This window comes from Mercenaria mercenaria, chromosome 2, assembly GCF_021730395.1.
Source record: "Mercenaria mercenaria strain notata chromosome 2, MADL_Memer_1, whole genome shotgun sequence".
Classification (NCBI taxonomy): domain Eukaryota; kingdom Metazoa; phylum Mollusca; class Bivalvia; order Venerida; family Veneridae; genus Mercenaria; species Mercenaria mercenaria.
This window is the reverse complement of record NC_069362.1, coordinates 71,603,935-71,617,915: the sequence shown is the minus strand read 5'-3', so window position 1 is coordinate 71,617,915 and position 13,981 is coordinate 71,603,935. Positions and strand designations below refer to the sequence as shown.

Genomic DNA, 13,981 nt, shown 5'->3' with positions numbered 1-13,981 from the left:
AAAATTAATATTTATCAGCTGTTATAACCTCCCCTTGACGCTGGCGGAAGATGATTCTGCCTTTGCGACCAGGCAGCCCAAGTCACCCTTTCACATCCGGCGTCTGATCATGGTCTGCACTGTTCGTATTCAGTCAGTAAATTTCAGTAAAAACCCCCTTTTGAGTAATAAGTGGGTGCCCAAAATTTGAAAGAAAAACCATCCTTTAAGAAAATAGCGGGTAAGGGTTAAAATTTTATAAAAACAATGTCTTATTTAGATATTTTCAGCTGATTTTCACTTGCCCTTTTTAATTTTTTGACATCACATTGTTTACTTTTCAGGTGTGAAAAATACAGCATGCCAAATGTTCCTGACTTTGAAACATTGTTTGTACAAACACAAGAGTTTATCTTGTCATGTAATGGAGAACATGTACGATATGCTACAGACAGTTGTAAGTTGTTTATTTTGTTGTTATTTAAGATTGTAAAATGTAAATGTAAGCTTCCCAGTGATCATTTCCAAGATTCAAATTCCTGACAAGACTCATAATGTACATACTGGAAATTTAAAAGGCATTTCCTAGAATATGATTTTGAATTCATGCATTCTGTCTTTATTAGATTAATGACCACTCTAGCATATCAGTTGGGTTTATTTTTGTACAATGAAGCGAAAGTTGCTAGACTCATTTGCAATATGCTTAATAGTATAAACTGTTCAAATCCCTTTCTAGTATAGTTTAAAAAAATATTTTTTAGTTTGATTCTGATAGAAAAATTTTGGTGGTTTATTTAAGAATACTGCTGGAGGATGATTGTCTGGTTTTCGATTGGTCAGTCCATAAAATTAAAAATCTCAATAAAAATTTTAAAACCCCCTTTTCCGTCATAGTTTGAGAGAAATGTTGATTTGTTTATTTTTTTGCATGTACTACCTTTATTCCCACAGGGTTTCAGCAATCCATTTTTTCCAGTGTTAGATGTAGAAAATAAAAGCAACATTTGAACTATATGCTCAGAGTTGACTGAAGACGGGATCAATACAGATTTGCTCTTCAAACGGCATTTAGAAACTTGTTTTGATAAATAGAAACATTCCTCATAATTTGGCACCAATGATTTGTCACATAATTCAACTGATTTGCTAAAAACTTTTACCCTGCAATGTAAACAAACAAAATGTATCACTGAAATGAACCAGAGGTTCAGCCAGGAAACCATGGTAGACCGTTGGTATGCGAGAATGTCCGAAAATCTGTTTTGCATGAAGCCCTGGAATGTCATTTTCACAAAATTCAATGACTTCAGTGATATACAAAAAGTAAACTGAGATAAAATGCAATCTTGATTGTAATGAAAAGTCAGAAATCTACACACAGTATTGCATGTGCTAACCAGTAATCTTGTTTTTGATTAAAGAAGAAAGTTAACACAGTTTGTATTATGTTACAGATGCAGATTTATGTCACAAGTTTACACATAACCTTGTCGAGAGGAAGCAGGTAAAAAAATATTCTGCCCGAAAGTCAAAATTAAAATGATAAGTTAGCAGTTTTCATTTAACAAAATGGTTTTAAACAAATTTTCCCCTTAAAATTTCTTCATTTTTGGAGTTGGGGTACAACACTTTTTAAGTTAATATTGTAAATAAATGTCTTTAGAAACTTTTTAATAAAATGAGTAGGTTTGTTCATTGATTTATTTTATTGACCCAAATCGTGGTACCAGGTCTGGTAAAAGCTTTTAAACAAAACCCCATTGTTTCCACACAGCTCATTCTAACATGTGCCCTCTGCCAGGTCAGAAAATTTAATTTTAATTGCTTGATATTTGCCAGTAAGGTTTTAGGGACATGCAAGGTTATTTTGGTATTTCTTTGTCATTCCTGAATCTGTTGTTGTAAACCTTTTGCAAATTTGTTCTGCTTTTTTGGAAAAAAATTTACTTAATATTATTTTACTTTTCATACCCCACTTTGTTGTTACCCAGAATCTAAGCCAGCTTTACTTTTATGGATGGGGAATCCGTATCAGCAAAAGAGGTAAAAATTAATGGGTCTAAGCGTCAATGACAACTTTTAAGTTTTCATTAAACCCTAGAAGGATAGGCTTTTAAAAACCCCCCAATGCTGTTTTTATCCCCCCAAAACTTAGTCAAAATTAGCATAAAGGGGCGTAAAATTTGTTTTGAAAAGTCTCAAAAAGTTTTAGACCTGGTCATTAAAACATAGAAATTTATTATTCAGCTGTCAAGTTACTAAGGGGGGGGTTTAATTGGAAACAACTGCAAACAGCAGGTGTTTAAAGACTAGTTTTAAAAAAACTTTTTTTTCGGTCTTTCTGACCTTCATCGGATAAATTCTAAATTTTTAAAAAGCCCTAAGGTACTAAAAAGTGCGTCAAAATTTTGTTATTTTGTTACTAAAAAAGTAACAATTTTAATAAGAAAAAACCCTTTTTGGGAAAAAGTGCCAAGAGTACTGTTTTAGAATGCTAGTAAAAAACTATTTCTGAAAATTTCGCAAAACCTTATAAATTATTTTAAAAACCAGATTTTTATAGTGCCCTTTCCATGTAAATTTCTTTTAAAAAGGGCTTCTAGTTCAAGCAGACACAGGGGCATATTCATCCTCTACTAGTACAACAGTGATCTGCCAAAGGGGCAGAGTGGACAAAGCCCCCCGACAGAGAATCAAAAATATACGCTTAGCCTACTCTTTGCGAATAGACACCCGGTTTTTTAAGTCCCCAGTGTAAGCACTATCACGCAAGGACCCCGGGGTTTCCGACCGTAACCTCTAGTTGGGTGGGAAACACTGAAAACGTTTCTGAAAATTCCGAGTACTGAGGGATCGAACCCCGACCTCGGTTTGGGAAGGGCCAGTGTGCAAACCCTGAGAAACCCGTCCCCCTTTCATTAAAATTTTTAAAAACATAAAATTTTTCAAGCAAGATTGAAGTTTTTTCATCGGGATTTTTTTTCCGGATTTCTATGGGTTAAATCGGTTACGGCCCAAATTGTCAAAAATTCTAGATGGGTATGTTTGGTCCATGTTTTCCAAAAAGTTTTTGTTTTTGAGTCTAAAACATTGGGAATTGTTTTTTTATACAGATGTGAAGACGTGACATGGTGCATGTGGAGACGTGCACATGGTGTTCTCTGGGATTTCACTCAACAACACTGGAGTTACGGTCCATGGCTTTAGTGAAAAATACACAAAGTGCTTAAAAGTTTGTATTGCATATATTTTAAAAAATACTCCACATACGTCTAAAACCATGTAGGAATATTAACCAAAATTTGGAATTTGGCCCCCTGATTTTTTTTTCTTTCTTTTTGCAGCCCAGATATGGCCCTCGACTTAGTAAAAAAAAAAAGTTTGTGCCCCTGTATCTCAAAAAGCCTTGACATGGATCTAAAACATTTTAAGATTTTTTTATAGATGTGAAGTTTTGCACCTGGTGTTCCCCCTTTTGGGTTTCATTGCTGGCCAGGTTTTGGTCCTTTATTTAGTGAAAAAATACACATAAAGTTCTTTAAAAACTTCTAGTTTTAACATGCCCGAAAGGGGGCATTTTAGAAAACAGCGGGAGGGGGATGCAGGTGGCATCCTATAATGTTTTCTGTGCTGTAACTTATCCAATGTTCATCGATTTTGGTCACAAAATGTGTTGGCATAATTGCAATAAAAAGAAATTTTTCAGTGATTTGAGTGTTTGGAACCTTGTATCTTCAGTGAGACTCTTAATCAATAAAATATATAGAAAACCCTCAAAAGCATAAGTCACGCTTTGAAATTTCCCGTTAAAGGAAGGAATTTTTGCTGTACTTGTATCTTTGGAAAATTATTTAATATGTTCTATTTTTTTTAAAAGTTTGAAAATTTTTATGTTAATTGGAGGCACCCATTACAGTAGAATAGAAAACTGGGAAATAGGGGCTTTTAGTTGAATCAACTGAAACAGCCAGTCAGAATTATGAAAAGGGATGGTCTCTTTAAATTTACTAACCTTTTAACCCCTGTGTTTGAAAGATATTAAGTCGTAGATTAGACAGGCGAAAAAATAATTTTTATCGAAATTGTTTTGTTATATTTACAGAAATGTGTATGAATAAGACATATTTTAAACAATATCTTGTGATGTTTCAGGGTGGGCTTATGATTCCAAAAAAATTTTTATGTTACTACTTTATGGGGTATGATCTACCAGCATTTAAAAAATTTGAGAGAGCCCCTCTTTCTGAAATTGTAATTTCAGGTAAAATTTTGTTATGCGTACAGTTTTGAACCCGGTCCCCAATGAAATAACAGGGAAAAACTACCGGGAGTTATTTTTTTAGCATACCGATTTTTAAATATTTTTTTTATATTAAGCTTTAATACCAAAATTAAAAATTTTTTCTCAATCTTTTTTTCCTGCTACTTATAGTTAAAAATATGCCTGGTGCACACAACTGTATATACTTTTTTTGGGAAATGTCGAAAGTGTTAATTTTTTTGTGGTTAGTGTAACATTTATGTGAACCCTTTTTCACTGAACCATGTTTTATGCAAAAATTGGGGTTTTTATAGGGGATAAAAATGTCCCAGTATGGCAGTCGTCATTGTGTTAGAGGCTTACAGAAATTTATCCTTTTTGCGCTTATTCTCCATGGAAAAATGGTTTTATACATAAATTTTGTTCTTAAACTTTTGACTGGGGACAAATGGTTTGTTATTTTTCCCAGGGTTTTAAAATCTTTTGGATAGAATTCAATTTTTAAAATTATTATTTGTATTTTCTTATCACCTATTAAAATGTCTATCAAATTTCGTAAATTTTAAATGGCATGCCTTTTAAGCAAAACGTTTTGTTGTTTAATTTTTTTTTGTTGTATTTCCCCCCCCCCACCAAAATAACATCTCAGGTTGTAGCAAGTACATAAAAGGGAAGACAAGTGTGAGGTTAAGACGTTAGGGATTTAAAACCCGTAGCTTCCAGATAGATCGGTACATCAAACCATGGTGGTCATTGGTACCAATGATCATAAACTACAGGAAACATAGAGACCCGAATGGGAGGGGTTTAAAAAGCTTGGGTAACCAGGGTTTCGGTGACCCAAAAATGTCCACACAAATTACCAGAGTGGTCAGGGGGTTCAAGCCGGGGGTTCAAGCCATCAAAGCCCGAGGGGGCAGTGTCTCCTGTAGAAACAGTATAACACTTTTTCCCCCAGATGATGGATTGGGTTTTTACTTGTGTCAAATTTAATTTGTGCAGAAGCTAAATAGCTTTCAGGCAAAAGATTGGATGCTTTCCAGTCAAAATACTTCTCACTTTATCCATAAAAAAAGATCATAAACCCGTTGCACTGCTTACTCCAAAAAAAGGTTTTGGGTATAAATATGTGAACGAATCTTTTAAGACAAGATCATTTTATAAAAAAAAACAATTCGCGTTTTACAATTTCAGTTACAAGTAGTGAATTTGAAAAATGTTTTCAACAAAATTTTTTTTGTGCATTACTATTTAAAATGTTTTTTTTTTAAAAAGATGTCTTGAAATTTCAGCCCCCGTGTCGCCCTACATGATTTAGTAAAAGTTTCCTCAAATAATCCTGGAGGCCAGAGGAATGTGGACAAAAATCAAAATTTTTCAGTCGAGTAAAATTTTTTTCTTTTTTTATGATAAAAATTTTTTTGAGAAGTTGGCGGAAAATTAAAATTCGCAGTTTAAAATCCAAGTTAGACAAATACAATTTAATAAAATTTCAAACTATAAAAGAATTTATATTTTCCCCCTAGACTAACTCCAATTAAAAGGGTTTTTTTTACTACTATAAAAATTATGGATTCGGGGTAAAAAAATTTTTTTTATACGATGTAAAAATTTACGAAATCAAAGATCTCCCCGTTTCTTCCCTATGCGGGTTATAGAGGCAAATATTACGAATTTTATTTGGGTTTTAAAAAAAATTTTTAAAAATTTTTCCCGCAGGGAAAAAATATCTTATATGGTATTAGCTTGAAAAGATTTTTACAGAAACACAGTTTTTTTTTGATTTATTTATTCGGGAAAAAAACTTGGGGCTTGTAAAACAGTGTTTAACATCCATCTATAAGAAAAATATACAGAGATTAACAAAGGTATACATAGATTTTTATGTTTTTATTTCTCTTCAAGCATGCCCGTAACTTCTGTTGTTCATGTCCTGTTTAGCTGTGTCTGTCATCCCTCAACATTTTCTTCTAACCATGTCTTCTCTGACTTTGGGAAACTTGGCACGTTGTTCAAATGATTCTGCTGCGCTGTAGACAGTAGTCAGAAGGGCTAAAATAGGAAAGTCTTCAAACATTTATTCCTAAACTGTTCAGTGTTTGTCTAATTTTGAAATATTTTCACACAAGTGCACCTAAGATTGTTCAGTTTTTTTTGCATTCATGAAAGAAAAACATGTGCATTTTTATTTTTTTGTGTATTTGGGAAATTTTAAAAAAATCTTGTCGCAAGTGTTGCCCAATTTCAAATATTTTCCATAAAATGCCCAAGTAACCTCGCCAACATAGCAGGACTAGTTTTTCCCTTTTTGGATATTGGAAAAAATTTCCCTTGAATTGAAAACCTGATCCAAGACTGCATCCCCAAAATTTTTACCTTTTTGGCTGGAAATTAGGGGGAGAAGTCTTGGCCATCTGGCCTTATTGAAATTTTTGTCCGGGGGAAAAAGGCTTTCCTATTTTCTATAAAAAGTTTTTATCAAGACTGTTTGATAACAATACACGCCTCCTGTTTTTATAAACACAGGGTTTCAGCTTTTTCTTTAGAAACCTTTTTATTTGGGCCATTGAAATCCTTTGTTGTATTTTCAAGGGTGCCTTTGGCTTTAGCTAAAATGCATTACTTCATGAGAATTTCAATGTAAGCCTTTTTGAGGTCCACTATTCATTTTTGTCGAGCCCGCTTGCAGTGAGCTCGATTATTGTTGTCACTTTTGACGGGTTGGGTATGTGCAGTGTGCGTTGCTTTTTTCCGGGGCCCTATCTTTGAGACATGCATGGGCAATCTTGTTTTAATTGTCTGATGTCATGTGCAAACTCCTGTTTTTCTAAAAGGTCAAAGTCACAGTTGGAGGGGCAGAGGGAAATTGAAATTTTTTGGAGCATTTCTTCTTCATGCTGGGGGAAATTTTTATATAATTTGGGTGAATGTTCACCATTTTTGGAAAGAGTGTCTGCGCAAAAACCCGGTCCCTGGGCTAAGGTCAAGGTCACACTTAGAAACCAAAGGGACTGCCGGGCTCGACATTCTGTCTGTGGGCTGCAGAATGTTTTCAGTCTATACAGTGAATTTACCAAGGTCATGATTCTGTAATTGTGTTCAAGTTTTGTGAAAGATACAAAAATTTTTCCCGTTTGTCTTGTCTAGCGGAAAAAATGTGCATTTACATATTTTATACTGTAAAAGCGGTAAGGTCAACAAATTGCTTTATTTTATAAATTTTCAATAAAAGTAGGATTGGATATAAAACCTAAACTCACTAAGGCATTTTTTTTCTGTTTCAGACATTTTTGACACTGTCACTGACTGACATGGCTAACAGAGTGAAGTTATCTGGACCAAAAGAAGCAGAAAAATATGTTCTCCATATGGTAATTGGTTAAATTCTTGTAATTATAGATGTTTTGGAGCTACTGACTGTCAGTACTGAACAAAACCCGTTAATACCTTAAACTCTTCCAGTTTTGCTGAGCCAGGTAAAGTTTAACTAAAGGCACCCCAAAAGTAAATCAAAATTTGAACTTGCATCTGTATTTTTAATGTTAAATTTTTTGTCATTTGTTCATTGTAATTAAAATTTGTATCGAGTGATGTGCATAAACATGAAACATACACAAATTTTTACTGTAGATAGGGGTTTTCTCTTCCCGTTTGTTTTTATTAGCTCAACGAGCACCTAGCACAAAGTGCTCAGGGGGGTATTGTGATCGCCACGTCCGGCTCCCTCCCTCGTCCCCTCCCACTTTCCCTTTAAACAACATCTCCTCCCAAACCCAAAAGGGCCCAAATTTTTTTTTGAAACTTCACAGGGGTGTTCCTTGGATGGCCCCTTTCAAAATTGTTCAAAAATTTAAATTTCCCTGCAGAACACTGGGCCTGGGAAACCAAAAGGAAAAAATTTAAAAAATTTTTCTCAAAAACAGAAGCCCCAGAGCTTAGTTTGGTGTGAAGCATTGCCTGTGGGCCTTACCCCAAAAATGTTTAAATCATGACCCCGGGGGCAAAATTACCCGCCCCAGGGGGGCACTTTATTTACAAAGAAAATCTTCAAAAATCTTCTTCTCAAAAAAAGAAGCCCTTGGCTTAGATATTGACATGTAGCATTGCCCCAGGGGACCCCTTTCTAAAATGTTCAAATCATGACCCCGGGGGCAAAATTTACCCCCCCCCCAGGGGTCACTTTTTTTCTTGGGAAAAACTTCAAAAAATTCAAAAATAAACCCGAAGGCCTAGGCTTAGATTTTACTGTAGGATGCTAGTGGGCCCTACAAAATTTGTTCAAATCATGGGCCCCCCCCAAAATTTCCCCCCCCGGGGCCATTTTCGGGGAAAAAAAAACCCCCCAAAAACCCCGGCCCTGGCGGGGTTGCCGTGGCCCCGGCCCCCTTTGCCCCCGGGGGCAAAATTGACCCGCCCAGGGGGGCCTTGATTTACTAGGAAAAAAATTTAAAATTTTCTAAAAAAACCCGAAACCTAGACTTAATATTTACATGTAGATTCCTAGGGACCTCTACAAATTTTTTCAATTGGCCCCCCGGGGAAAATTTACCCCCCTCGGGTCATTGATTTACAAAAGGAAAATCTTCAAAAATTTTCAAAAAAAAAAGAAGGCCTAGAGCTAGATATTTACATGTGCATTCCTAGTGGACCCCACAAAATTTGTTAAACTGCCCCTGGTCAAAAATTTACCCCGCCCCCAGGGGTCACTTGATTTACATAGGAAAAACTTTAAAAAAATTTTTAAAAAAAACTAGAAGGCTGAGACTAGATATTTTTTTATGTAGCATTGCCTATGGTTTTACAAAATTTGTTCAATAGGCCCCTGGTCAAATTGACCGCCCCCGGGGCATTATTTTACATAGGAAAAACTTCAAAAAATTTTCTAAAAATAAAAATGAAAGGCCTAGGATGATATTTGACATGTAGCATTTCCTAGTGGGCCCTCAAAATTTGTTCAACTTTCCCCGGGGGCAAAATTGACCAGCCCAAAGGGGGCCTTTATTTTCAAGGAAAATCTTAAAAAAATTCTAAAAATAAACAGAACCCAGATTTTGTATTTTCTGTACAGCCCAGTGACTTTTCAATTATTTAAACTGCCCCCCGGGGGCAAAAAGACCGCCCCGGGGTACTTGATTTACAAGAAAAAAAAAAAATTTTCTAAAAAAAAACCAGGGAAAAAAGCTTGATTTTGGCATGAAATTGCCCAGGGCCTTTTACAAAAAATTTTTCCCCCCCTTTGTTTTTAAAGTTTTTAAAAAATTTCAAATTTTCTAAAATTTCCGGGGTTGTTTTTGTTGATTTTTGGGCCTTAAAAAATTTTAATGTTTTAAAGGGGACTTAAGGGATTTCCTCTTTTAAAATTTTTGAATCGTTTACCCCCTAAGAATTTGTTTGTTCATTAACCCAAAGGTTTACATGAAAATGGGTTATTTTTTGAAGTGTAGAATTGTATTTAAATTTGTTTTTAAGCTGTTTTTTGTGTAGATTGAATAGAATTTATGCGAAAATAAAATCAAAAAGGGTATGGTACGGTTTTTGAAATCCAAGAAAAAAATACGTCGATGTGTTTACAGCTAGATCGAGGTAATTTACCTGATGACTGCTTTTTTTTGCCTTTGAAGAATGATTGGCAATAATAAATGTTTAAAGTATGGCCATCATTAATTTGGGTATTTCACACTGTTAGATTTATCTCTGTTGATATGTTTAGGTGTTTGAAAATTCTTTCTGGCCGAGAAAGTTTATTGTAGGATTTTGAATAATTTTGCTAAGAGGACTGTGTGTTGCATGAAAAAATATTGTCACCATTTCAGAGGTCAAGGTCACTGTTTGGTAACTTAAATTTTGTGTATGTTTGTGAGTTTAGAAAATTGCCTACAGCCAAGGAATATGTCATGTTTGATTCGATTTCACAAATGACCATCGTTAACAAGGAGATATGTAGCATTCAAGACCAGACTCCTTTCCAAAAACCCAGGTCTATTTTAATGTAAAAAATTAGAAAAATTTGTCCCGTTATGTATTATTGTATGCTTTAAGGTTTTCAAAATTTTCCATAACAAGACAGGGATTATGTAGGTTAAATGTTTTTTTGCATGTGGGATTTTGAAAAAAAATACACAGAACACGCCTCTTCTGGTCCTTTGGGGCCATTTTCTGGCGGAGTTTGGACATTTTCATACTCTCATGACCCCCAAACAAGTGGTTGCATGTGTTCTAGCTTCCAAAAGGATTAGATTTCATTTTTTATATTATATAGTTGGGGTGTCTTTTGAATCATTTCTAGTTTTATTGTTGCTATTACAATTTCTTTTTCTTGTTCCCTATCAAGTACATGAAAAGTAATTTTCAGTCACTATAAAATGTCTCCCCAGGAACATATTTTTTTGCCCTGTCCGTCCGTCCCTTTTGTCCGTTCCGTCGTCCACTTCATTTTTAGCAAAAAATGGGAAACCTTTTCCTGAAATTCAAAATCAAGGGGTTTTGGGCTGCTGGGGTAGACGACCCCATTGTTTTGGGGTCACTCCGTCAAAGGCAAAGGTCACAGGGGCCTAACATTGAAAACCATTTTCCGTCAATAACTAGAGAACCCCCTTTACCGAATGTTGAAACTTCAAGGATGATTGGTCATGAAAGAGTGACCCCATTGATTTTGGGGCCCTTAAAGGTCAAGGTCACAGGGCCGAACATTGAAAAACCCTTTCCCCATCAATAACTAGAGAACCCTTGACCCGAAGTTGAAACTTCTTTGGATAATTGGCATGAAGAGTGATGACCCCTATCGATTTTGGGGTCACTCGTCAAAAGGTCAAGGTCCAGGGCCTGAAAATTGAAAACCATTCCGACAATAACTAGAGAACACTTACCCCAATGTTGAAATTCATAGGTATTGGGCATAAAAAGTGATGACCCTTTTCGATTTTTGGGGGAACTCCATCAAAGGTCAAAGGGCACAGGGGGCCGAACAGGGAAAAACCCTTTCCCTCAATAACTAGAAACCACTTACCCAGAAAGTTGAAAAATTAAAAGGGTGATTGTACATGCAAAATAGATGACCCCCATCGATTTTGGGGTCACTCCGTTAAAGGTCAAGGTCACAGGGGCCTGAACATTGAAAACCATTTCCGGTCAGTAACTTGAGAACCACTTGACCCAGAATGTTGAAACTTAATAGGATGATTGGTCATGCAGAGAAGATGACCCTAACGATTTTGGGGTCACTCTGTCAAAGGTCAAGGTCACAGGGGCCTGAACATTGAAAACCATTTCCGGTCAGTAACTTGAGAACCACTTGACCCAGAATGATGAAACTTCATAGGATGATTGGTCATGCAGAGTAGATGACCCCTAACGATTTTAGGGTCACTCTGTTAAAGGTCAAGGCCACAGGGGCCGGAACATGGAAAACCATTTCCAATCAATAACTTGAGAACCTCTCGACCCAGAATGTTGAAACTTCATAGGATCATTGTTCATGCAGAGTAAATGACCCCTATTGTTTTTGGGGTCACTCCGTTAAAGGTCAAGGTCACAGAGGCCTGAACATTGATAACCAGTTCCGATCAATAACTTGAGAACCACTTGACCCAGAATGTTGAAACTTCATAGGATGATTGAACATGCAGAGTAGATGACCCCTATTGATTTTGGGGTCAGTCTATTAAAGGTCAAGGTCACAGTGGCCTGTTCATGTAAAATCATTTTTTGGAAATAACTTGAGAACCACTTGACCTACAATGCTGAAACTTAATAGGATGATTGGACATGCAGAGTAGATGACCCCTATTTATTTTGAGGTCACTTGATCAAAGGTCAAGGTCACAGGAGCCTGAACAGTGACTTGAGAACCACTAGGCCAAGAGTGTTGAAATTTAGCGGGATGACTGGACATGCCAAGTAGATGATCCCTATTGCAGCCAACCATCAGTGTCTCTTCGACTTTCGCTCCTGACCCCTATTGACTTCTTGCCTATAGGACTTTGCATTGGGGGAGACATGCGCTTTTTTACAAAAGCATTTTCTAGTTTGATAATGGATGTAAAATAGGTAAATGTACAATAGACTGTACATCTGCTGCTCCAGAAACTTTCATCTAAATTTGATTTGAATATCTTTTAATGTAATAATTATTTGCTCCTAGAGAAGTGATATATCAATATTTGTGTATATATTCGCTAGATGCAGAAATGTATACAGTTGGATGCCAAGCTTAAAGAGATGGATAATGAGATAGCAGTAAATCCTCAATATGTTCAGAAGGTCAGTGAACTGCTGTTTACATATAGACTAGCTGTAGACGTTTTATGCTTCTCTTTTGATTTAATTTGAAATATTTATTGCTTACAGACATATTTTGTAATCAATAAAGACGCGAGCTTTTCCTTATTTTTGATAAATGAAAATCATACGACTTATTTACAGACAAATATCTATTGTTCTGTGTTGTTAGAAAATTCTACTTTTTGTTTTGTGTTTGGTTTATTGGCATTGTATTACTGGTGTTTAACCTTCAAAACATAATTATTTTGACAACAGATTTAAATCTATAGATTTCTGGTTTTCACAAGTAAACAATTAGAGTAGATAAAGTTGTACAGTGGTGAAATGTTTCAACATTATATAAACATATTCTTGTAATCACACACAACAAGTATATGTACTGATAAAATAGAAATACATGTACCTATAGAACAGAATGGGATAGAATAATTTGTCAAAACTTGATAGAAAACTGGACCATGCTCTGTTACTGATGCACAGAAATTGTTACTTTTTCAGAGTTCCGGAAATCATGAAGATGATATTCCTGGAAGTTCAAAAATGCAGACATACTGATGATATATACATGTGCTCTATGGAGAAGTTAATTCAAAGTGCTGTCAAACTGTTGCCATGAACAAACATCATGTTTAAATTTTCTCAGTGTCCGACCAGCAGGTTTAAAAAATCAACTGGAATATGAATAGATGCAGTATTGTATTGACTATATTGTATAGAGGCAGTATTTATACATATGCTGTAGGAATAATGGATTTATGCCAAAATAGATTAAAAGGGCTCAAAAATCACACGAAAAGAAGGCTAGGTACTTAACTATTCTTTTTGTACCTAGAGAAGTTTAAAGACGGATTTTTTGGCATATTTTTTTTATTTTGGTCATGAAATTCTGTTCCGCTATACAATATTAATTTCTATTGCTAATAAAAAGCTGAAAGAAGTTTGACCCTGGTACATATTTATTAAAGTATATTTGAGATTTATTCAGTACATGCTTTCAGTCGCTGATTACTTTGTTGTCAATAAAATCATGACCACATTGGTGTGCTTTTGTCTTCTTTCTCTCTCTAAAAAATAGATAAAAGCCAGGAAAATGTATCAACTGATTTTGTCTGTATTCTGCAGAAGGAAAACAGGACTATAATGTTTTTCCCACAATTCTGTAGGTAGGTGTTGAGATTTTTTGGTTTTATTATTATGTAGTGGTAGGTTAACCTAACCAGTGTTCCTGGATTCTGTACCAGTATTAACCTGTTCTTCAACAGTAGCATTTTAAAATACTTATACCTGATCTATTTGAAACCTGGTCAGAATGCTTGTTTGTATGAAATCTAAGCCATGTTCAAAACTTGGCCATCTTGGTTCAAAAACTGGGTCTTAAGTCTTAGAAAAATCTTATCAACACTACAGGCCACATTTTCTACAGATCTTATAAAACTTTGTCAAAACACATGTTTCTAA

At 35.3% G+C, this 13,981-nt stretch overlaps 1 protein-coding gene across 1 annotated transcript; it reads left to right on the top strand.

Moving 5' to 3' along the window:
* The first annotated feature begins 329 nt into the window (after positions 1-329).
* On the top strand, positions 330-13,561 carry LOC123564274 (COP9 signalosome complex subunit 3-like). The gene is made up of 7 exons (XM_053526485.1): positions 330-436; positions 1,437-1,486; positions 4,135-4,243; positions 6,008-6,111; positions 7,528-7,614; positions 12,422-12,502; positions 13,022-13,561. The coding sequence occupies exons 1-7, from the start codon at positions 340-342 to the stop codon at positions 13,076-13,078; spliced, it is 585 nt and encodes a 194-aa protein (XP_053382460.1). The 5' UTR covers positions 330-339; the 3' UTR covers positions 13,079-13,561.
* Positions 13,562-13,981: the final 420 nt, after the last annotated feature.

Excerpts from the sequence above, each read along its gene's own strand:
- LOC123564274 (XM_053526485.1), top strand. The coding sequence starts at position 340 with ATGCCAAATGTTCCTGACTTTGAAACATTGTTTGTACAAACACAAGAG. Across the intron at positions 7,615-12,421 it reads AAAAATATGTTCTCCATATG|ATGCAGAAATGTATACAGTT; the intron begins GTAATTGGTTAA and ends TATATTCGCTAG. Across the intron at positions 12,503-13,021 it reads ATCCTCAATATGTTCAGAAG|AGTTCCGGAAATCATGAAGA; the intron begins GTCAGTGAACTG and ends TTACTTTTTCAG.